This window comes from Hypanus sabinus, chromosome 20, assembly GCF_030144855.1.
Source record: "Hypanus sabinus isolate sHypSab1 chromosome 20, sHypSab1.hap1, whole genome shotgun sequence".
In the NCBI taxonomy this organism is placed as follows: Eukaryota; Metazoa; Chordata; class Chondrichthyes; order Myliobatiformes; family Dasyatidae; genus Hypanus; species Hypanus sabinus.
This window is the reverse complement of record NC_082725.1, coordinates 65,652,703-65,677,590: the sequence shown is the minus strand read 5'-3', so window position 1 is coordinate 65,677,590 and position 24,888 is coordinate 65,652,703. Positions and strand designations below refer to the sequence as shown.

General features: G+C 47.2%; 1 protein-coding gene across 2 annotated transcripts in view; it reads left to right on the top strand.

Moving 5' to 3' along the window:
- Nucleotides 1–24,888, top strand: part of LOC132378606 (coagulation factor XIII A chain-like) — a 269,196-nt gene that overhangs the window by 189,297 nt on the left and 55,011 nt on the right. For both annotated transcript variants that reach the window (XM_059945683.1, XM_059945684.1), the window contains exons 6-8: nt 8,999–9,106; nt 20,157–20,331; nt 21,654–21,792. In XM_059945683.1, the coding sequence (XP_059801666.1) occupies nt 8,999–9,106; nt 20,157–20,331; nt 21,654–21,792 (422 nt within the window). The remainder of the gene's footprint in view (nt 1–8,998; nt 9,107–20,156; nt 20,332–21,653; nt 21,793–24,888) is intronic.

The window sequence follows — 24,888 nt, the reverse complement described above, 5'->3', positions numbered from 1 at the left end:
CTCGAGCTCCAAGAACACCAGCCCCAAGCCTTGAGCTCCAAGAACCCCAGCCTCCAGCCTCGAGCACAAAGAAACCAAGCCCCAAGCCTCGAGCTCCAAGAACCCCGGACCCAAGCCTCGAGCTCCAAGAACCCCGGACGAGCCTCGAGCTCCAAGAACCCCAGCCTCAAGCTTCGAGCTCCAAGAACCCCAGCCTCGAGCCTCGAGCAAGAACCCCAGCCTCCAGCCTCAAGCTCCAAGAACCCCAGCCTCAAGCCTCGAGCTCCAAGAACCCCAGCCTCGAGCCTCGAGCAAGAACCCCAGCCCCAAGCCTTGAGCTCCAAGAACCCCAGCCCCAAGCCTCGAGATCCAAGAACTCCAGCCTCGAACTCCAAGAACCCCAGTCTCGAGCCTCGAGCTCCAAGAACCCCGGACCCAAGCCTCGAGCTCCAAGAACCCCAGCCCCAAGCCTCGAGCTCCAAGAACCCCAGCCCCAGTCCTCGAGCTCCAAGAACCCCAGCCCCAAGCCTCGAGCTCCAAGATCCCCAGCCTCGAGCTCCAAGAACCCTGGACCCGAGCCTCGAGCTCCAAGAACCCCAGCCCCAAGCCTCGAGCTCCAAGATCCCCAGCCTCGAGCTCCAAGAACCCCAGCCGCCAGCCTCGAGCTCCAAGAACCCCAGCCTCGAGCCTCGAGCAAGAACCCCAGCCTCGAGCTCCAAGAACACCAGCCCCAAGCCTCGAGCTCCAAGAACCCCAGCCGCCAGCCTCGAGCACAAAGAACCCCAGCCCCAAGCCTCGAGCTCCAAGAACCCCGGACCCAAGCCTCGAGCTCCAAGAACCCCAGCCTCGAGCTCCAAGAACCCCAGCCCCAAGCCTCGAGCTCCAAGAACCCCAGACCCAAGCCTCGAGCTCCAAGAACCCCTGCCCTGAGCCTCGAGCTCCAAGAACCCCTGCCTCAAGCTCCAAGAACCCCAGCCCCAACCCTCGAGCTCCAAGAACCCCAGCCCCAGTCCTCGAGCTCCAAGAACCCCAGCCCCAAGCCTCGAGCTCCAAGATCCCCAACCTCGAGCTCCAAGAACCCAGGACCCGAGCCTCGAGCTCCAAGAACCCCAGACCCAAGCCTCGAGCTCCAAGATCCCCAGCCTCGAGCTCCAAGAACCCCGGACCCGAGCCTCGAGCTCCAAGAACCCCAGACCCAAGCCTCGATCTCCAAGATCCCCAGCCTCGAGCTCCAAGAACCCCAGACTCCAGCCTCGAGCACAAAGAACCCCAGCCCCAAGCCTCGAGCTCCAAGAACCCCAGCCTCGAGCTCCAAGAACCCCGGACAAGCCTCGAGCTCCAAGAAACCCAGCCTCAAGACTCGAGCTCCAAGAACCCCAGCCTCGAGCCTCAAGCAAGAACCCCAGCCTCGAGCTCCAAGAACCCCAGCCGCCAGCCTCGAGCTCCAAGAACCCCAACGTCAAGCCTCGAGCTCCAAGAACCCCAGCCTCGAGCCTCGAGCAAGAACCCCAGCCTCGAGCTCCAAGAACACCAGCCCCAAGCCTCGAGCTCCAAGAACCCCAGCCGCCAGCCTCGAGCACAAAGAACCCCAGCCCCAAGCCTCGAGCTCCAAGAACCCCGGACCCAAGCCTCGAGCTCCAAGAACCCCAGCCTCGAGCTCCAAGAACCCCAGCCCCAAGCCTCGAGCTCCAAGAACCCCAGACCCAAGCCTCGAGCTCCAAGAACCCCAGACCTGAGCCTCGAGCTCCAAGAACCCCTGCCTCAAGCTCCAAGAACCCCAGCCCCAACCCTCGAGCTCCAAGAACCCCAGCCCCAGTCCTCGAGCTCCAAGAACCCCAGCCCCAAGCCTCGAGCTCCAAGATCCCCAACCTCGAGCTCCAAGAACCCAGGACCCGAGCCTCGAGCTCCAAGAACCCCAGACCCAAGCCTCGAGCTCCAAGATCCCCAGCCTCGAGCTCCAAGAACCCCGGACCCGAGCCTCGAGCTCCAAGAACCCCAGACCCAAGCCTCGATCTCCAAGATCCCCAGCCTCGAGCTCCAAGAACCCCAGACTCCAGCCTCGAGCACAAAGAACCCCAGCCCCAAGCCTCGAGCTCCAAGAACCCCAGCCTCGAGCTCCAAGAACCCCGGACAAGCCTCGAGCTCCAAGAAACCCAGCCTCAAGACTCGAGCTCCAAGAACCCCAGCCTCGAGCCTCAAGCAAGAACCCCAGCCTCGAGCTCCAAGAACCCCAGCCGCCAGCCTCGAGCTCCAAGAACCCCAACGTCAAGCCTCGAGCTCCAAGAACCCCAGCCTCGAGCCTCGAGCAAGAACCCCAGCCTCGAGCTCCAAGAACACCAGCCCCAAGCCTCGAGCTCCAAGAACCCCAGCCTCCAGCCTCCAGCTCCAAGAACCCCAGCCTCGAGCTCCAAGAACCCCAGCCTCGAGCACAAAGAACCCCAGCCCCAAGCCTCGAGCTCCCCCAGCCTCGAGCCTCGAGCTCCAAGAACCCCAGCCTCCAGCCTCCAGCTCCAAGAACCCCAGCCTCCAGCCTCAAGCTCCAAGAACCCCAGCCTCCAGCCTCGAGCACAAAGAACCCCAGCCCCAAGCCTCGAGCTCCAAGAACCCCAGCCCCAAGCCTCGAGCTCCAGGAACCCCAGCCTCGAGCTCCAAGAACCCCGGACCCAAGCCTCGAGCTCCAAGAACCCCAGCCCCAAGCCTCGAGCTCCAAGAAACCCTGCCTCGAGCCTCGAGCTCCAAGAACCCCGGACCCAAGCCTCGAGCTCCAAGAACCCCAGCCTCGAGCTCCAAGAACCCCAGCCTCGAGCCTCGAGCTCCAAGAACCCCAGCCCCAAGCCTCCAGCTCCAAGAACCCCAGCCTCCAGCCTCGAGCTCCAAGAACCCCAGCCCCAAGCCTCGAGCTCCAAGAACCCCAGCCTCGAGCTCCAAGAACCCCAGCCTCGAGCTCCAAGAACCCCAGCCTCGAGCCTCGAGCTCCAAGAACCCCAGCCCCAAGCCTCGAGCTCCAAGAACCCCAGCCTCGAGCCTCGAGCTCCAAGAACCCCAGCCTCCAGCCTCCAGCTCCAAGAACCCCAGCCTCCAGCCTCGAGCTCCAAGAACCCCAGCCCCAAGCCTCGAGCTCCAAGAACCCCAGCCTCGAGCTCCAAGAACCCCAGCCTCCAGCCTCCAGCTCCAAGAACCCCAGCCTCCAGCCTCCAGCTCCAAGAACCCCAGCCCCAAGCCTCGAGCTCCAAGAACCCCAGCCTCGAGCCTCGAGCTCCAAGAACCCCAGCCTCGAGCCTCGAGCTCCAAGAACCCCGGACCCAAACCTCAAGCTCCAAGAACCCCAGCCTCGAGCCTCGAGCTCCAAGAACCCCAGCCTCGAGCCTCGAGCTCCAAGAACCCCGGACCCAAACCTCAAGCTCCAAGAACCCCAGCCCCAAGCCTCGAGCTCCAAGAACCCCAGCCCCAAGCCTCGAGCTCCAGGAACCCCAGCCTCGAGCTCCAAGAACCCCAGCCTCGAGCTCCAAGAACCCCGGACCCAAACCTCAAGCTCCAAGAACCCCAGCCCCAAGCCTCGAGCTCCAAGAACCCCAGCCCCATGCCTCGAGCTCCAGGAACCCCAGCCTCGAGCTCCAAGAACCCCGGACCCAAGCCTCGAGCTCCAAGAACCCCAGCCCCAAGCCTCGAGCTCCAAGAAACCCAGCCTCGAGCCTCGAGCTCCAAGAACCCCGGACCCAAGCCTCAAGCTCCAAGAACCCCAGCCCCAAGCCTCGAGCTCCAAGAACCCCAGACCCAAGCCTCGAGCTCCAAGAACCCCAGCCCTGAGCCTCGAGCTCCAAGAACCCCAGCCTCGAGCTCCAAGAACCCCAGCCCCAAGCCTCGAGCTCCAAGAACCCCAGCCTCAAGCCTCAAGCTCCAAGAACCCCAGCACCAAGCCTCGAGCTCCAAGAACCCCGGACAAACCTCGAGCTCCAAGAACCCCAGCCTCAGGCCTCGAGCTCCAAGAACCCCGGAACCGAGCCTCGATCTCCAAGAACCCCGGACCCGAGCCTCGAGCTCCAAGAACCCCGGAACCGAGCCTCGATCTCCAAGAACCCCGGACCCAAGCCACGAGCTCCAAGAACCCCGGACCCGAGCCACGAGCTCCAAGAACCCCAGCCTCGAGCCTCGAGTTCCAAGAACCCCAGCCCCAAGCCTTGAGCTCCAAGAACCCTAGCCCCAAGCCTTGAGCTCCAAGAACCCCAGCCTCGAGCCTCGAGCTCCAAGAACCCCAGCCTCGAGCCTCGAGCTCCAAGAACCCCAGCCTCGAGCCTCGAGTTCCAAGAACCCCAGCCCCAAGCCTTGAGCTCCAAGAACCCCGGACCCGAGCCTCGAGCAAGAACCCCAGCCCCAAGCCTCGAGCTCCAAGAACCCCTGCCTCGAGCTCCAAGAACCCCAGCCCCAAGCCTCGAGCTCCAAGAACCCCAGCCCCAAGCCTCGAGCTCCAAGACGCCCAGCCTCGAGCCTTGAGCTCCAAGAACCCCAGCCTCGAGCTCCAAGAACCCCAGCCCCAAGCCTCGAGCTCCAAGAACCCCAGCCTCAAGCCTCGAGCTCCAAGAACCCCAGCCTCAAGCCTTGAGCTCCAAGAACCCCAGCCTCAAGCCTTGAGCTCCAAGAACCCCAGCCCCAAGCCTCGAGCTCCAAGAACCCCAGAACCCAGGTCTCATCACATCTTCGCCTGGTTTGGGGTCCGAGCCCGAGTCAAGACCCAGGTTCTGGAGTCCTTGTCCAGTCTCGGGCTTGGAGTCCAAGCCCAGGCTCCTTGTTCTCAGTCCGTCATCCGGGTCCCGCTTCCTTAGCCTTGTCTGCGACCTGTCCCTTCCTTTAGTTTTGTCCCGTCCTGCTCCTAGTACTTCAGTGCCTGTGTCTTGCATTTGGGTCCGTTCCCAATGCCCCCAGTATGACAGAAATACAATGTTGGAAAATGCATTGATCATGCATTGATCATGCATTGATCATGTAGAAGAAATAAATGAGCAGACTACTTTCTAAACAGGGTGAAAATCCAAAAATTTCAGATGCAAATGAACTTGGGAGTCCTTGTGCAGAAGCGCCTAAAAGTTAACTTGTAGGTCAAGTTGGTGGTGAGGAAGGTAAATGCAATGTTAGCATTCATTTCAAGAGCTCTAGAATACAGGAGCAGGGATGTGATGCTGAAGTTTTATGAGGCACTGCTAAGTTCTCAGCTTGAGTATTGTGAACAGTTTTGAGCTCCTCCATCTAAGGAAAGATGTGCTGGCATTGGAGAGGGTGCAGAGGAGCTTCACAAGGATGATTCTGGGAATGAAAGGGTTATCATACGAGGAATATCTGATGGCTCTGAGTCTGTACTCACTGGAATTTCGAAAGATGAGGGTATATCTCATTGAAATCTTTGAAACATTGAGAGAGTGTATATGGAACAAATGTTTTGCATGGTGTGGGAGTCTAGAGCAAGAGGGCACAGCCTCAGGATAGGGGGGAGGCATCCATTTAAAACAGAGATGTGGAGGAATTTCTTTAGCCAGAGGGTGGTGAACTTCTGGAATTCATTATCACAAGCAACAGGTCATTGGGTCTAAGGCAGCAGTTGATAAATTCTTGATTGGCCATGGCACCAAAGGTTATGGGGAAAAGGCTGGGGAGTGCGGTGGTGGAGGGGGAGTATGGAAAGGAGCAGCCATGACTGAATGGTGGAGCAGATGTGATGGCCCAAATGGCCTAATTCTGCTTCTTTGTCTTATTATGGTCCAACTGAGAAGAGGGGTGATGATCCCTGTGCTCTTGCTGCCCTTTGAGCTGGTAAGTTTGGAATGTACAGCCTAAGGAATCATGGTTAGTTGCTGCAGTGGATCCACTAGATGGTACAAGCTCAAAGTAAATTTATTATCAAAGTGCATATACTGTATCACCACGTACAACCTGGAGAGTCATGATCCTCTGGGCAGACCCAGCAAGTCTCTAGAATAGTAACTATAACAGATCAATGAAAGATCAACCAGAGTGCAGAAAACAACAAACTCTGCAAATGCAAATATAATTAATGAGAACATGAGATGAAGGGTCCTTGAAAGTGAGTTCATTGGATGGGGAAATGAAGCTGAGTGTAGATAACCCCTTTTGTTCAAGAGCCTGAAGGGTGAGGGATAGTAACTGTTTTTGAATCTGCTAGTGCAAGACATGAGGCTCCAATACCTTCTACCTGATGGCAGCAGAAAGAAGAGAACATGATGTGGGTAGTGGGGATCCCTGATGATGAATGTTGCTTTCCTGTGACAGTGTTTCATGTCAGTCTGCTCATGGTGGGGAGGGCTTTACCCATAATGGACTGGACTGTATCCACAACATTTTGTAGGATTTTCCTTTCTAGGACATTGGTGTTTCCACACCAGGCTGTGATGCAGCCGGTCAGTATACACTCCACCACACATCTAAAGAAGTTTGTCGGAGTTTTAGATGTCATGCCGAATCTCTGCAAACTCCTAAGAAGTAGAGGCGTTGTCGTACTCTCCTTGCAACTGCACTTGTGTGTTGGACCCAGGACAGATCCTCTGAAATTGTAATACTTAGAAATTTTAAATTGCTAACCCTCTTCACCTCTGATGCTCCAGTGAGGACTGGCTCAAGGACCTCTGGTTTCCTTCTTCTGAAATCTATCATCAGTTCCTTAGTCCTCCTGATATTGAGAGAGAGGATGTTATTATGACACCAGTCAGCCAGATTTTCACTCACCCTTCCTATATGCCGATTCATCACTACCTTTGATTTGGCCAACAACAGTGGTGTTATCGGCAAACCTGAATGTGGCATTGGAGGTGTGCTTAGCCAGACAGTCATAAGTGTAAAGTGAGTAGGGCGGGGGCTGAGCACTCTGTCTAGTGGTGCACTTGTAAGATGATGATCATGGAGGATTGACGGGGGTCTACAGGTGAAGAAATCCAGGAACCAATTGCACAAGGCGGTATTGTTGCCAAAGTCTTGGAGCTTATTGATTAGTTTTGAGGTGATGATAATATTGAATGCTGAGTTGCCGCAAGTGAGAAAAAAAGAATGTTGAATGTTTGTCTTATGAGGTAAGGTTAAGCAAGCTAGGGTTTTTCTCTCTGGAGTGAAGGAGGATGAGAGGTGACTTGATAGTGGTGAACAAGATTATAGGAGACAAAGATCGAGTGGGCAGCCAGTGCCAGGGCAGCGATGGCAGAACCAGAGAACATTCATTTGAGGTAAATGGAAGAAAGTTTTGGTTGAGATGCGATAAGAAGGGTTTTTTTTGCACAGAGAATGATAAGTGTCTGGAATGCACTGCCAGGGTGGTCATAGAAGTTGATGCATTAGGAACTTTTAAAAGATTCTTAGATAGGTTCATATATGAAAGAAAATGGAGGATATTGGCTGTGTAGGAGGGAAAGGTTAGATTGATTGTGGAGTAGGTTAAAATGTCGGATCAACATTGTGGGCTGAAGGGCCTCTAACGTGCTGCATTGGATGATGTTCTACGTTCTGCACCCAACAGCTCAGACAGTATCAGTACAATACATGACTTTTATGATACATGCTGGGGAGCCTTATTATCTGAATTCAACCTTGACTCCTTGGGCTACTGTACCTATTTGGGAAACGAGGAGCTGTTCCTTGACCTGGCTTTGTTGAGATCAAAGGCAGTATGGAAGTGGGGCAAACAACTGAATATGCAAGTGAAATTCGGGGCCATCTTTGCTGACTGAAATGAGTAGTTCTGCAAATTGACATTGTTTCTCCAGTGCAGGCATCAAATAAAGTACCCTAGATTGGCAGAGGATACGTGAACTGCCGCTTCATTTGGAAAAACAGTTTGTGTCCCTGGATGATGGGAAGGAATGGGGTGAAAGGGAAGAGTCTGCATCTCTCTTGTCTGCATGGCGATAGGCTGGAAGAAGGGGAGTGTTCACAGAGTGGAAAGCATAAACCAGGAACAGAGTTGCTTCTGATATTGAAAAGGGAGGAGAGGAGCTGTGTGTGTGGCTTCATGTTGAAGCGACAGAGAGTATGGAGGATAGATTGAATGTCCTGGGATGGAAGTTGTGGACCTAGAGAGCAATTTTCTTCCTCTGGGTGAGGACAATATTACAGGAATCAGAACATACTTGATTTCTAACTTTTCTCATTCTCAACAGTCTGAAACATAACTCTGTTCCTGTCTCCATGGACACTTATTATTTCCAGCAGTTTCAAACATCTACAGCTTTTCTAAAGTTATTTAACTTTTTAAATTTATTTTTCTTACTCAGGTGCTCCACAATGCAACCACCTGATCTATCATTGGTTTCTCTGGTGTAGAGAACACGTTTGTGAACATGTTTCACTAAGCTTGGAGAAGCACAAGTGAATTTCTTTGCCTGGAATAATTGTTTGAGTGATTGTATGGTGGGAATCAAAGAGATGATTGGGCCAGTGTGGCATCAGCATTGGGGCTCACTCTAACAATATTGGTTTAGGACCTTCCACTGGAAATGTTAACAGTTTCTCTCCACGGATACTGCCTGTCCTGCTGAGGGTTTCCAAAACTTACTGGTTTTATTCCTACTGCTTAATCAATTATTTTACTGCTATTTCCTGTTTATAAAATCCTCCAAATTCTCAGGCTGAATACTATTCTTCCTTGCTTTGATGGTGTCAAATTAGATGTAAATTTCTTTCATATTATGATCACTCTTCCCCAGAAAATGAAACTAATCCATTTATTTTTATGAAAATAGTTCCTAGCTCTAGGAATATAGAATAAAGGAGGGAACACACCAATATAAACAACATACCAAAAAAGAAAAATAGTGTGGCTGGTAGAAATTTGATGTAAAGTAGAGAAAATGGAAAATATTACCAACATCAGGCTGCAGTTGTGAAGGGAGAAGCCAAGTTAATGCTAATTAGGATGGTATTGTTATATTGATAGTATTGTTACACTGACAGTAATATTATACTAACAGAAATTGATTGCCTTTTCATATCATAATCACTTGTCTGCCCTTTTGATTTCTTCTAGTTTGAAAGCGATATATTGAATGTGTGTATCTACATAATGGACAGAGCCCAGATGCCTCTGCAGACAAGAGGGTGCCCAATCAAAGTGTGCCGCGTTGCATCAGCCATGGTATGTTATAAATATACAGAGGGCAGCAACATTGCAATTGTATGTGAGCATGTAGCTGTTCTTCCATGAAAGAAGAAAGAGTTTGCCAAAAGATCTGCTAACAGCTCAAGTGAAGCCAACAAATAAGGAGTTTTCTCCCATATCCATAACCTCACTGGCTCTAGCAATTAAAATTCTAACACTGCTTTTGTACCAGTGGGCGCCAGAAGTAAAACTCTATTCCAGGGCACGAGAAGATGTTTCTGCCACTGCCTTGAAAGAGGACAGTGTGAGAGTGTTAAGTTTTTATAACCATTTGAAGGTGAGATAAAGCTTTTGTAATGTTGTTGACAACTCTGTTGTTTTTTGATACACAACTGCATCTACAAATATTCACATGACCACTGCATTGCTGATCCTTGTGGAGAGAGTCTGTCGTTTAGTTAGTGAAGGAGCACTGAGGAGATGGATTCCCTCGTTTGCAGATCACAACACAGTTGTACCCCTAGTGTATTACCCAAGCTTCCATGGATTCCCTTGCACTTCCTTCCACTCCACACAACCCCACCATTAACTTGTCAATGTTCTCCTTGTGGGCACAGAGATTTCTAATGTGTGAGAGAAGTATTTCCCCAAAACGGTAAACTAGAGATTCACATCTTCACAACTTGATTGCATTTTAGTGAAATATTCTGTAAAAGTGATGCAAGTAAACATTTCTGCCAAAGGGTTTCAGACAATGGAGTCTGGTTTCACATTTCCTGTTCAGGAAAACTACTGATTAGTATTCCATCCCAGCACCATATGCAATAATTTGTAATAATCTCAGTTCTTTTCAGTGCATTCATCTTGCCATTTATAATAATGACTTTAGCACATCGAGTGATATAGAGCCTTCAACAGAGTAACATGATCCAAGATTCATTGCAAGTAAAATTTGACACCAAGGTACCTAAGACAATATTGGGCAGATTAAAAAGCTTAATTAGGTTGTAAGCAGCATCTTTACTAAGAAATTTAAGAATCAACATCGGTGTGTACAGAGGCTTATGTAATGTCAGTTGGCATAGTCTTTTTCCTAGGGCTGGGGACTGAAGAACTGAATGGCACAGTTGCGATTTGATAGGAACTTGAGCACTTGGAACATTTTGACACAGAGTTGTATGAATTGAGACATCAACGGTCATGACTTCAGCATTCCTCCCTCCTCCTTGAACTTTACCACATCTAAACACAGTGCCCTCCACACCAAATCCCAACCTGCAGACAAAGGGGGTGCTGTTGCATTGTGGTGCTGAGGCCAGACACCTCCTCATACTTACCCTTGAAGAGGACCCCACTCCATGCCATCAGAAACTGTATTTGAATCCATCTCTGACCTCATCCACTCTGGAGAACTCACATCCACTGCCACCAAAGTCAAGGACTCCTTATTCCACACTGCTGGCTTCTACCGCCTACCCAACATCCACAAACCCGACTGCCCAGGTAAGCCCGTTGTCTCTGCCTGCTGCTACCCCACTGACCTCATGTCCTCATATTTTGATTCTATTCTATCCTCTTTGGCTCTGTCCCTTCCCACCTACATTCACAACATTTCTCATTACCTCAGTCTCCTCAGTAACTTTCAATTCCTTGCCCTGACCGCCTCATCTTCACCATGGATGTTCAGTCCCTATACACTTCTATCCCCCATCAAGAAGGCCTCAAAGTTCTCTGAATCTTTCATGACAAAATAACCATCCAATCCCCCTCTACCACCACCCTCCTCTGTATGGCAATTTTTCCTCTTCCTGAACAATTTTTCCTTTGGCTTCTCCTACTTTCTCCAAACTTGAGAGTCAGCCATTGGCACTCACATGGGTCCCAGCTACATTGGCTACCTAGAACAGTCCATGTTTGAAGCTTTTCCTGGTTATACTCCCCAACTTTTCCTTGCTATATTGATACCAACATTTGTGCTGCACTATGCATCCATGATGAACTTATCAACTTTATCACCTTCCATCCTGCTTAGTCCATCTCTGACACCTCCCTCCCCTTTCTCAATCTCTCTGTCTCCATTTCGGGAGACAAACTGCCAACTGACATCTTTTATAAACCTACTGATTCCCAAGTTTATCTCAACTATACCTGTCTCCTGTAAAAGTGCTGTTCCCTTTTTTAGTTTCTTCACCTCCACTGCACCTGTTCCCAGGATGTGGCTTTCCATTCCAGGACATCAGAGATGTTCTCTTCTTTAAAGAGTGGGTTTCCCTCCCTCTACTATTCATGCTGCTCTCACCCACATCTCCTCCATTTCCCAAACGTCCATGCTCACCCCATCTTCCCTCAGCCTTTATGGTGAGAGTTCCTCTTGTCCATATCTGCCACCCCATCAGCCTCCACACCCAACACCTCATCCTCCACAACTTGTGTCATCTCTGAAGGGACCCTAGCACTAAACATATGTTTACCCTCCTCTGCTTTCCATAGAGATCGCTCCTTCCATGATTCTCTTGCCCATTTGTCCCTCCCCACTAATCTCTCTCCCAGCACTTATCCCTGCAAGTGAACTAAGTGCTGCACCTGCCCATTCACCCCCTCCCTCACCTCCATTCAGAGCCCTAGGCAGTCCTTCAAGGTGAGGCAATACCACCCCTGCGAACCTACTGGAGTTGTCTATTGTGTCCGTTGGTCCATGATGCGGCCTCCTCTACATTAGTAGACCTTTCGAGAATTGGAATGTGCTTCATCAGGCATCCCCACATCACCTGCCACAAGCTGGACTTCCCAGTAGCCAAACATTTTAATTCCGATTCTCATTCCCTCAGAGAGGAGCAGGAACACTTTATATTCCATCTGGGTAGCCTCCAACCTGTTGGCATGAATATCGATTGCTTCTTCTGGTAAACTAATTTCACTCACCCCCTTTCTCTGTTCCCCTCTCTAAACTTTACCTCTTCCCATGGACCACTTCTTCCTTCCCTTTATCCTGTGGTCCACTCTCCTCTCCTATCAGATTTCTTCTTCTCCAGTCCTTGACCTTCCCCACCCACCTTCCAGCTCATCTCATTCCCCTCCCCCACCTTTTTATTCTGGCATCTTCCCCCTTCCTCCTCAGTCCTGAAGAAGGGTCTCGGCCCAAAACTTCAACAATCTATTCATTTCCATCAATGTTGCCTGCCCTGCTGAGTTCCTCCAGCATTTTGTGTGTGTTGCTTTGGATTTCCAGCATCTGCAGATTTTCTCATGTTTATGGTATGGAATGAGCTGCAAGTGAAAGTGACTGAAGTGGGTGCATTGACAACATTTGAAAGGTACCTGCACAGGTACATGGGTGGGAATGGTCTAGAAGGATATAAGCCACACACAGACAAATAGGACCAGCCTTGGTTAGCATGGATCAGCTGGGCTGAAGGTCTGGTTTCCATGCTGTGTAAGTCTATGCTGCTGAAAGAGGAAACCTACTGATTTTCTAAGGGGTTAAGCACAATAAACTGTCGCTGAGTAAGATTAGAGAGACAGGGAGAGGGAGAGGGAGAGGGAGAGGGAGAGGGAGAGAGAGAGGGAGAGGGAGAGAGAGGAAGAGAGAAATATACAGGGTTATGAAAGTAAATATATCACATGATTGAGAAAGTTATTGTTGGTTCAGAGAGGTAAAAATGCTCAAAATGACCTTTAGTTTAATAAATTAAGAGATTATAAAACTATTGGCCTTCTCTGTGTAATGTTGATCTCTTTCAAAAGGAAAGGCCTTCTGTTGGTTATATCTCCTTAAGACATAGAATAAGGTCATGCAATGTGAGGTAATACTTGTAGCCTGCTCCCAACACATCTTTGGGTGCTTTGGTTGGTAACGCAAACAACGCATTTCCCTGTATGCTTCGATGAAAGTGTGATAAATAAATCTAAATCTAAATCTTAATTTAACTCATCAAATCTGAGCCAGTTCATAAAGCTGTCCCATTTGACTCATTTTCCCACTCCTTTTTCTAAAACATCTTCTTTCATACATACCAATCAACTCCCTGCTTCTCCTAACACTCGTCTACACTAGGGATAATCAACATTAACCAAATAATCTACCAATCAATGCATCTTTTGAAGTGGGAGGAAACCAGAAAATCTGGGGGAAACTGACATGGCCACAGGGGGAAAATACAAATTCCATGCCGACACCACCTGGTCAGCTTTGCACCGAGATGGGAGGAGATTTGAGGCAGCAGCACTACCTACTGTGCCCCATGCAACCCCAAAATGATGATAATATTAAACACTGTGGATTTTAAAGGTCAAATTGCACACTGAATTAAGTACTGAGAAATCTGTTGACCTGTTTTCTAATTATCCTATTTTGTGCCTTTAGATTACTTAATTCAGATCATTGCGATTTAGTGAGGAATGGAGAAGATTTGGGGGGACTAAATATTCTATTTCTACGAAATTAAGAAATTCACAAGTTACATAAAGACAATAATAAGAAAAGTGGTGGATCTTCTGATCTGATTCCAGTGCTTTAATGTGATATAGAAACATAGAAAACCTACAGCACAGTACAGGCCTTCCGGCCTACAAAGCTGTGCCGAACATGTCCTTACCTGAGAAATTATCTAGGGTTACCCATAGCCCTGTATTTTTCTGAGCTCCTTATACCTGTCCAGGAGTCCCTTAAATAGCCCTATTGTATCTGCCTCCACCACCGCGGGCAGCCCATTCCACGCACTCACCACTCTCTGCATAAAAAAACTTATCCCTGACATCTCCTCTGTGTCTACGATCAACACAGATATTACACAAAGACTGCATTCATTTATTGGGTCTTCAATAGAGTTGCAATATAGAGGACTGTTTTTTATTAATTTAGTCCTAAAACTTCAGTGATCCTTGTAAGACCAATGTTTGCTCTTCCCATCCCTAATTAGGAGAAGGTGGCATAGAGTTAACTTCATGAACAGCTGCAGTCTGGGTGATGGAGTTTCAAGCTCAAGATCCAGCACAGACAATGTATAACTTGGAAAGGAACTTGCAGAATTGTACTGACTTTATTTCTTGCATCCTTCACATACACGAGGAATAAAAATCTTTACGTTACATCTCCGTCTAAATGTGCAATGTACAGTCGTAGTAATTTGTAATAAATAGAACAGTCAATGTAACATAGAAATACACTCAAATCCTGGCGGAAGAAGCTGCCCCAGAGCCTGTTGGTCCTAGCGTTTATACTGCAGTACCATTTCCCAGATGGTAGCAACTGGAATAGGTAGTGTTTGGGGTGACTCGGATCCCCAATGATCCTTCAGGCCCTTTTTTCACAACTGTCTTTGTAAATGTCCTGAATCATGGGAAGTTCACAACTACAGATGTGCTGGCTGTCTGCACCACTCTCTGTAGAGCCCGGCATTTAAGGGAGTGATGTAGCCAGTCAGGATGCTCTCAATTGTGCCCCCGTAGAAAGTTCTTAGGATCTGGGGGCCCATACCAAACTTCCTCAACTGCCTGAGGTGAAAGGGGCGCTGTTGTGCCTTTTTAACCACACAGGTGGTGTGTACAGACCATGTGAAATTCTCCGTGATGTGGATACTGAGAAACTTAAAGCAGTTTACTCTCTCAGCCCAAAATCCATTGATGTCAATAGGGGTTAGTCCATCTCCATTCCTCCTGTAATCCACAACCAGCTCCCTTGTTTTTGCGACATTGAGGGAGAGGTTGTTTTCTTGACACCACAGTGTCAGAGAGATGACTTCTTCCCTGTAGGCTGCCTCGTGATTGCTTGAGATTAGGCCAATCCATGTAGGCAAATTTAATTAGCAGATTAGAGATGTGGATGGTGACACAGTCATGGGTATACAGGGAGTAAAAGAGGGGATTTAGTACACAGCCCTGAGGGGCTCCTGTATTGAGAGTCAGAGGGGTGGAGGTGAGGGAGCCCACTCTTACCACCTGCCCGGCGATCTGACAGGAAGTCCAGGATCCAACTACTCAAGGCAGGGTGAAGGCCGAGGTCTCTGAGCTTCTTGTCGAGTCTGGAAGGAACTATGGTGCTGAATGCTGAACTGCAGTCCAAGAACAGCATTCTCACATAAGCATCCTTCTTCTCTAGATGTGTAAGGACGGTATGGAGAGATGTGGACATTGCATCATGTGTCGATCAGTTGTGTCAGTAGGCGAATTGTAGGGGGTCCAGTTTAGGTGGTAGCGGGCTGCAGATGTAATCCTTGACCAGCCTCTCAAAGCATTTGCTTACTATTGAGGTGAGTGCAACAGGACGCCAGTCGTTCAAGCATGTGACCTTGGTCTTTTTAGGCCCAGGGACAACAGTGGATGTTTTGAAGCAAGAGGGCACTCTGTACTGGGAGAGAGAGATTAAAAATGTCTGTAAGCACTCCTGCCCATTGCACTCAGCCTGGAGTACTCACCAGAAAGCGGGGTTTCTATGTGTTCCTGGACCCTATAGCTATTAGACGTCAGGTAGCATTCTTTGATGGATAACTGCAATCTATACACACTGCAGCCACCATGAATAATTGCTGGAGAAATTAATGTTAGGATTGTGGGGTACCAATTCATCATGTTTTTTGTCCTGGATAGCACCATTCTTCTTGACAATTGTTGGAGATGCACTCAAGATCACCCAGCAGATGATATAAAATCTTGGAAGTATGCCCCACCAAGCTGAAGGATAGATTCTATCCCACAGATATAAGACTATTGAACAAGATAAAATGGACTCTTGACCTCACAGTCTACCTTACGATGGCTTTGCTCCTTATTGCCAGTCTATTGCGATTTCCCTGTAACCGACACCGTTCTGCATTCTGTTACTGTTCTCTTACATAATTATCTCAGTGCACTGCTGAGAAAAAATTATCTGTATGGGTGTTATGCGAGACACAGATTTTCATTGAACATGTAATAACAGTAAACTAATTTATCTAGTTATTTTATCAGACTCTTGACTAAAATCTTTAGGGAGGCAGGAGGTAAGACACACATTGCAGGATAGCCAATATCCGGTCTGCTCTCGTGGCTGGGCCAGCTGAGTGTCTGGTCAACAGTGATGCCAGGATTTTAATGGTGGGGGATGAGTCATGGTAACGTCACTCAAAGACAAGGATAGTTGTCTGACTCTCTTTTGTTGCTAATGCTCACTTATGACATGAATATTTCTTGCCATGAACCCATGCTTGAATGTTGTCCATAGGTAGGCAAGGGCAGCTTCATTTGCTGAGGAGTTGTAAAGGGAATGGAACATTATGCAATCATCACCAGGCTTCTCCCTGTTTCTGACCTTATGATGGAATGAAGGTCTCTGATGAAGTAGCTGAAGATAGTTGGGCCTGGGACATTGCCCTGAAGAATTCCTGCAGTGATGTCCTAAGGCTGGGATGATTCGTTGATGGTTCCAGAACTTTGCCCATGATTTCAATTAGTTTCTTTTTAACAGGATTCCTTGGTATCATTTCACTACACTTCATGTTTGATAGGCTTCTGCTTTTTCCCAGGTTTCAGTCAGAGAGCAGGGAGAAAGCAGAGTCATTCTCAGCAAAACTATTGGAAATGGAAGGCAATCCAATATTTTAGGATAACCGGATTTCCCTCATCATCTTCCCTTCTGATCAGCCTTGGGGTTACATTTTTATTTTGACATTCAAACTCCAAAGCTGTGGTTTAATGAATTAAGATTTTTCTTTTTAAAAATACATAGTTTTGAAGTGCTTCCTGCCCTGAGAAGAATATTATTACTGTGGAATAAAATCTCTTTGAACCAGATGGCACAAAGTGAAATTTGAGCCAGAGATAACATTACAGCACAGAGAGAGCTGTTGCCACTTTGCAGTTCTCAAGCTGTTGTCTTGGACCTCATCAGCTTTACCAACTCCCTTGTGGCATTTAATTTTATTCAGTGAGTTTCAAGTCAGTCTCTCCCTGTTTATGAGGAAGGCAGTTTGATTTGTCTCCTGGTTTGTTTGATTGAAGTTTGCTTTATCATACATAATGCCCTTTGTTCACCCAACCTGTCTAACTTAATACTCCATGTTTAACCACTCAGGAGGAGTTCCAAGGACTGATCTAAACTTCAGGATAAATAGAACACAGCAACAACACCGTTAGTGCATTGTGGTAAAGGGACTATTACCAGACAAAACATAACAAAACCACACTGAAGATTTATAACAGTGTATTGATCAAAAGCTAAGTCAAGGACCAAGATTCTGTAGAACAATTTTGTATCATCACAGTGATGCAGGAAGAGGACATTCAGCCCAAAAGACCATGCTTCCTCCCAGGGCCCATTTTCCAATTCACTCTCTTATTGTCCTGTACCCCTGCAATGTACCTTCTCTCACAATTCACTTTTGGATTGTTTTTATTTATCTGCAAAAGGGGGTATCTTACAATAGTCAATTGACAACCATTTGGGATGAGGGAGGCAACTGGAGCAAATATGGACAGTCACAGCAGTGTGTAAGCTCCATACAGGATTGCAGCTGTAAGGCTGCTGCATTACCGAGCTACCTTGACAGAGACTGAGATCGAGAGATTCCTAGAGAGAATTTCCAAGGTTAGAGTCTCAACAACTGAAACCATACCTGCCTCTGGTGATGCTATTGAGTTGGGAAGGAGCACAGTCAGAAGGCTGCAGGGATTTTACAAAGTTACTAGGAAAGGAAAAAGCACAATATTTGTGTTTGAAAGAAAAAATGCCAATTTTGGAATCAAGATGTTGTCTCCAATGAGAACTTTTCGTGATTTAACTGTTTGTCTTCTGTTAAATTAAATTAGCTTATTATTACTTGAGTTGCTTATTACATTGGTTCCTCTTAATGCCACCAAGGTATAGTGAAAAACTTGTTTTGCTTACCATTCTTGCAGATGAAGAATGCATTGAGGTAGTACAATGTAAAACATTAACAGTGCAGAATAAAGTGTGGTAGTGCAGTGCAGGCCGAGAACAAGCTGCTAGGACACAACAAGATAGACTGTGAGGTGAAGAGTTCATCTTGTCATACTAGGGAACTAGTCAATAGTCTTATAGCAATGGCATGGTAGCTCCCCTTGAGCCTGGTGGTACATGTGTAACCCTCAGGTTTGGCCAGCAATGTTAGTCCAGGAGAAAACAGTCTGTGGCCCTGCCAAACGTGTGTGGGTGCTGCGTGATGTGCTACCCTGTCACAAATCAGGATCATGAAATATCAGACAGTACACCATATGCAATTAAAAGATAGAGTTTTACAATTCTTAATTTGACTATAGGGTTAATAAAAAAAACAAATGGCAAATGGAATTCAACCCAGGTAAGTGTGAGGTGGTTCATTTTGGTGGGTCAAATATGACAGCAGAATATAGTATTAATGGTCAGACTCTTGGCGGTGTGGAGGATCAGAGGGATCTTGGGGTCCGAGTCCATAGGGCACTCAAAACTGCTACACAGGTTGACTCTGTGATTAAGAAGGCATACGGTGCATTGGCCTTCATCAACTGTGGGATTGAGTTCAAGAGCAGAGAGGTAATGTTGCAGCTATATAGGACCCTGGTTAGGCCCCACTTGGGAGTACTGTGCTCAGTTCTGTTCACCTCACCACAGGAAGGATGTAGAAACTACAGACAGGGTGCAGAGGAGATTTACAAGGATGTTACCTGGATTGGGGAGCATGCCTAGTGAGAATAGGTTGAGTGAACTCAGCCTTTTCTCCTTGGAGCGACGGAGGATGGGAGGTGACCTGATCGAGGTGTACAAGATGATGAGAGGCATTGATCGTGTGGATAGTCAGAGGCTTTTTCCCAGGGCTGAAATGATTAATATGAGAGGGCACAGATTTAAGGTGCTTGGAAGTAGGAACAGAGGGGATGTCAGGGGTAAGTTTTTTACTCAGAGAGTGGTGAGAATATGGAATGGGCTGCTGGCAATGGTGGCGGAGGTGGATACGATAGGGTCTTTTAAGAGACTCCCGGATAGGTACATGGGGCTTAGAAAAATAGAGGGTTATGGGTAACCCCAGGTAATTTCTCAAGTAAGTACATGTTCGGCACAGCATTGTGGGCTGAAGGGCCTGTATTGTGCTGTAGGTTTTCTATGTTTCTATGTCTAAAAAGAAAAAGGGCCCATTTTAATGAGACAATCTAATGCGTATGTTGGAGCTCACGGGTTTCCCATTTGTTAGCTCTCCATCGATTTCCTCCAAATGTCATTGACATCCAGCCCCATTCCAAGTCTACCCTGTCCTGCAGTCTACGACCTCTCTATTCTGGTAACTTCTCTCTCCATCTGCCACCAAACAAAAGGCCTCAAAAATTCACTCTCAGGCACGTAACAAGGAAAGAACACTCCCTTCATTGGATGTCGGAACATTCCAAAGCCCTCGTTATCTCTAGTCATGACCCAAGCATTGCTGCTACAGAAGAGCATTAACAGTGAAACCTTTCCCCGTGTGTTACACGTGCTTTCAGACTTTTGGATTTTGATGCTCTGCTGGTCAAGAGTTCAGAATATGGTTACAAAGGGAGGTGTTGAAGTTTAGGAGTCTAGCGATGAGTTTGTTTTTAATTATGGTACTGAAGGCTTAGCTGCAGTCTATTAACAACATGGGTTTGTTACTGTCCAATGCTACAGAGATAAGTGTAGGGCCAGCTCCTGTAGGTGAATTGCAATGGGTGGAGGTTTCTGGGAGGCTGGAGTTAAGTAGATCATGGAATGATACAGACAGAAGCAGGTCCCTCATCCCATCAATCTGTGCTGATCCGTAACCACCTGTTTACACTAATCCCACATTGATCCTGCTTTATTCTCCAAATATTCCATCAAGCCTTCCAGAATCAAACACACAGCAGGGCCAGTCTTCAACAGCCAAATAACTGAGGGACTTGGATGTGCTTGGATGGGGAGGCAGCAAGAGAACCCAGAGAAATCCAGATGACCAAGAGCAGAGGTCAAGGTTGGACCCCAGTTTGTGGATTTGTGAGACAGCAGCTCAAATAGCTGAGCCACTGTGTCACCCTGTTATCTCCCTCACAGCTTCCCAGGCCAAAGTTCCACTCCTTTTCCTGACTTGTGCAAAACATAGCACTGACGAACATTTTCTTTGACCAGATTAACTCAAAAGATGATGGTGGTGTTCTTGTCGGAAATTGGGACGGGCAGTATCTTAGCGGAGTGGCTCCCACGGCCTGGAATAACAGTGTGGAAATCTTGATGAATTATTTCCAGACCCATTTCCCTGTGTGTTACGGACAGTGCTGGGTCTTTGCTGCAGTTTTAAACACAGGTAAGAATGTGAATCAGTTCTCTAGACAAGTATGGCATGAGCATATTGAGAGGACTGTAGATAACACCATGGCATTAAATAGATTATACATGAAATGGTGTGTACACACAGAGTCAAACGCATACACATCTTCATATGCAAAACCTCTCTGTCTTGGGTCATTTGGATAACACCATGGGTGGGATAGTTTAGAGGGTTCTGGCTCAATGGAGTGAGCTTGATGGGCATGGATGTGTCAGGCTGAAGGGCTTGTTTCCATGCTGTATAATTGTGTATAACTCCGTCACACATGAGCGTACATCTACAAATGCGTGTGCAGGTACACATCCAGCATGTACTGTAGATGGGCTGACAGGGAGCACCGCTGTAATTCTGACTGACAAATATCTATGGGTTCTGAGGCTATACAAAAGAGCTACTGCATTTTCAATAAGACTCTGTATGATCTTCCGCACAACCACAAAGGAAAAGCATGCTAACAATTGGTAAACTCCTCTCAGTTTTCAATGTCCCAGAAACTTGCTCACTAGGTCCAGACTCTCCACCCGGAGGAAACCACTTCCCAGCATGCACTCTGTCAACCCCTCTCAGAACCTGGCATGTTCCAATGAAGTCACCTCTCTTACCTCGGACCTCGAGAGAATAAATGTCTATTTTACTGAATTCTTTCTAAATCCATCCTTATAGAATAGCTCCTTCATTCCAGAAATTAACCTGCTGTTCTCTATCTCCCTTTAATAAAGTCTTTCTTGCCCTTATTCTGCATGCTGAATCTGTATGTTAGCTTGTTGTACTTCGTGTACAAGGACATCCAGCATGTTCGGAATGCCAATTTTTATGAGTCACCCTATGTTTTAAAAATTCTGCTTTTCCGTACTAAGGTGGGTGATTTCACACTTCCCTCCTCACATTCCATCTGGTATCTTTACGCCCCATTGTTTATATCCTCCTCGTGGCTCACTTTCCCATTTAGTTTTGTACCAAACTGCAGAGAGTTTCAGCACAGCTCAGCATATCATGGAAACCAGCCTCTCCTTCACAGATTATGTCTATGCTTTTCACCAGCTCAGTAAAACAGCCAATAATATCAGAAAGACCAGCCACCCAAGCATTCTCTATTCTCCCCTCACCCATCAGGCACAAGATACAAAAGCCCAAGAGGACGTGCCATCAACTTTATGCATTATTTTTATATACTGCTTGAATTTATTCACGTGGCACTCACATGTTCATGACCCATTTCATTCAAGGATTGCCCTCTGCACAGTTTTGCTTCCTTTGAGAAGATGTTGAATATGTTGCATTGTTTTAACTCTCATCAGTCCTTCGGTGTGTGGGAATACCAGCCAGAGTGGTGACAAACTTCTCCTCTGCCCACGATAATGATGGTAATCTGTGCACTGACATAATTCTGGATACAGATGGAAAGAAGATTATCGAGTTAACCAAGGACTCGATCTGGTATGTATAATTTTCAGTGCATAACTGGGAACTTTCTCTGAGTGCAGGTGGTCTGTATGTCTGATGCACACCCTGAAAAAGATGAAAGTACTCAGGGGCTCTCAATCAGACTTCTCCACAATCCCAGACAGGTGGCTACCAACACTTCAAGCTTTTGAATTCCCCCCCCCCCCACCACAACCATTTGTTTTGCCACCCTCCTCTTGCTTTTAAAAAGACTTCTTTTAAAATTATCTGTCAATGATTTGAATGACAGAATTGATGGTTTTGTGGTCAAGTTTATGGATAATACATAGATAGGTGGAGGGCAGGTAGTGTTGAGGAAGCAAAGAGGCTACAGAAGCACTTAAACAGATTAGGACAATGGGCAATGAAGTGGCCTATGAAATGTAGTGTCAGGAAGTGTCATGCACTTTGGTAGAAGAAATAAAAGTGTAGTCTATTTCCTAACTCGAGAGAAAGTTCAAAAATCTGCGATACAAAGGAGCTTAGGAGTCCTTATGCTGCATTCCCTAAAAGTTCATTCGCAGGTTGAATCGGTGATGAGGAAGACAAATGCAATGCTTGAATTCATTACGACAGGATTGGAATATATAAAACAAGGACGTAACGTTAAGGCTTAGTAAGGTGCTGGTAAGGTCTCATTTGGAGTATTGTGAGTAGTTCTTGTCCCCTTATCTAAGAAAGGGTGTGCTTATGTTGGAGGTAATTCAAAGGAGGCTCATGAAAATGATTCCAGGATTGAAAGGTTCATTATATGAAGAGCATTTGATGGTTCTGGGCCTGTACTCACCAGAATTCAGAAGAATGAGGGGGAATCTCATCGAAACCTATTGAATGGTGAAATGCCCTAGAAAGAGTAGATTTGGAGAGGATGTTTCCTATGATTGGGGAGTCTAAGACCACAGTCTCAGAATAGATGGACATCCATTTAGAATGGAGATGAGGAGGAATTTCTTTAGCCTGTGGGGAACCTATGGGATTTATTGCCACAGGCAAGATCTGTCAGATGTGCTCCGCGGAACACTTTGATACTATGTCTTGCTGTAGAAATGGAGGTTGTTGTTGACAGTGAGGATGGTCCTGTCTGAGTCTTCCTTATCTTGAGACGTAAGGGCAGAGATTCTGCTTGCTACACCAAATTAGAAATGGAATAGAAATTCAGCTTCACAGAAATGGGGAAAGGAAGACATGGAACACGGAACACTACAGCACTGGAACAGGTCACTCAGCCCAGGATGTTAAATTAAACAAAATCTCTTTTCCATCTACCTGATCCATATCCCTCCTTATTCATGTGTCTAACAGCCTCTTTAAGATGACTATCATTTCTGCTTCTATACTACCCCAGCAAGTCCAATGCAGGCACCTCCCACGTTCTGTGTAAAACAAAGCTTCCCTTGCATATCTCCTTTAAACTTTCCTCTCAGATCTAAATGCATGTTTTCTAGCATTAGATATTTCACTCCTGTGGAATAAAAACTATCAGCTATCGATGACTGTCAGATCTCCCCTCAGCCTCCATCACTCCAGGGAAAACAACCTAAGTTTGCCCAGCCTCTCCTTGTAGTACATGCCCTGTGTCATGCTAAATCTCTTCTTCACCCTTTGCATAGCCTCCAGAACCTTCCCGCAATGAGCTGACCAGAGTATGCACAATCCAGTCGAACCAAAGTTTTATACTGCTACAACGAGACTTGCTGACTCTGATACTGATCAGTTACAGCACACATGTCATACACATTCTCTACCATCTTATCGACTTGACTGGCCACTTTCAGGAAGCTGTGGACTTGCACGCCAAGATTCCTTTGCAACCAGTGCAGTTAACAAGCAGCTGAGCCCTTTGTTGGGAAAATAACCGACCCACTCTGCTGCTTCTGAGCGGCTTAGTACTGATCTTGGTGAACTAACAGCTCAAGGGCCAATTAGTTCATCCTTACCAAGGGTAAGGGTAACTATGGATGGGCAAAGTGTGTTGGCCTGAACTGCCAGACTCATATGCCATGAAAGAATAAAAAAGTGTGCGGAGATACAGTGGCCATACAAAGAATGAAAGATTGTGTTTCTACAACATCCTTCATCTCTTTCCAAGTGTTCTGACTTGCCCAGTGAAATACCTTCTAAAGCGTATAACGAGAGAAATGCAGCATCATTTGTGCACAGCATGATCCCACAAGTGGCAGTAAGATAACAACCAAACTGACTGTTTCTAGCAGTGTTCTCTGAACATAAGAACCTAAGAAAGCCAGAGGTGGAGCAGGCCAGTCTGCCATGCCATTCAATGTGATCACGGCTGATATACCACACCCTTCCCCAGGCCTCTGTCCCAGTCCCCCAGAGCCCTCCATGTATTCTACTTTATTTAATCATTTAGAGATACAGAGTGGAACAGGCCCTTCCAGTTCAATGAGCTGCACAACCCAGCATTTCACCTATTTAATTGTGGCCTAATCGCAGACAACTTACAATGACAGATAACCTACTAAGCAGTATGTTTTTGGACTGTGGGAGGAAACTGCAGCACCCATACAGTCAGGGGAGAACATGCAACTCCTTACAGATGGAGCTGGAGTTGAACTCTGACACCCCATAATACTGTAGTAGTGCCAAACTAACCACCATGCTACCATGATTCTCTGATCTAGAGTTATTTACCTTCTCTTGAAGCACCCCAATGAATCAGCCCCCACAACCTTTTGGGAAAGAAAGTTTCAGATTCACCATTCTCTGGCTTTTAAATGACCCACCCTACAAACCCCATAATTATGCCCCCTTGTCCAGGATTTTCCAATTACTTAGACAAGACCCTAACTGACCGAGACACAGGAGGTGATCAGATCTGGGATTAGCGTCCCATTTCAAAGGCCATACTCATGACTATGGAGTTCACATTCCGGAATGCACTGAATTCTTAATCCCTGCTTCAGTGCTCATTGTTAATCACCCAGAGAGTAACTTGGCAAAAATTGGTAAATTGGCTTCTTCTCGTCACGTGTACCCAGGTACAGTGAAACTTTTCATTTTGTTTGCCATCCTTGCAGATCATTCCATCACATCAGTATGTTGAGGTAGTACCAAGGGAAGCAATACCAG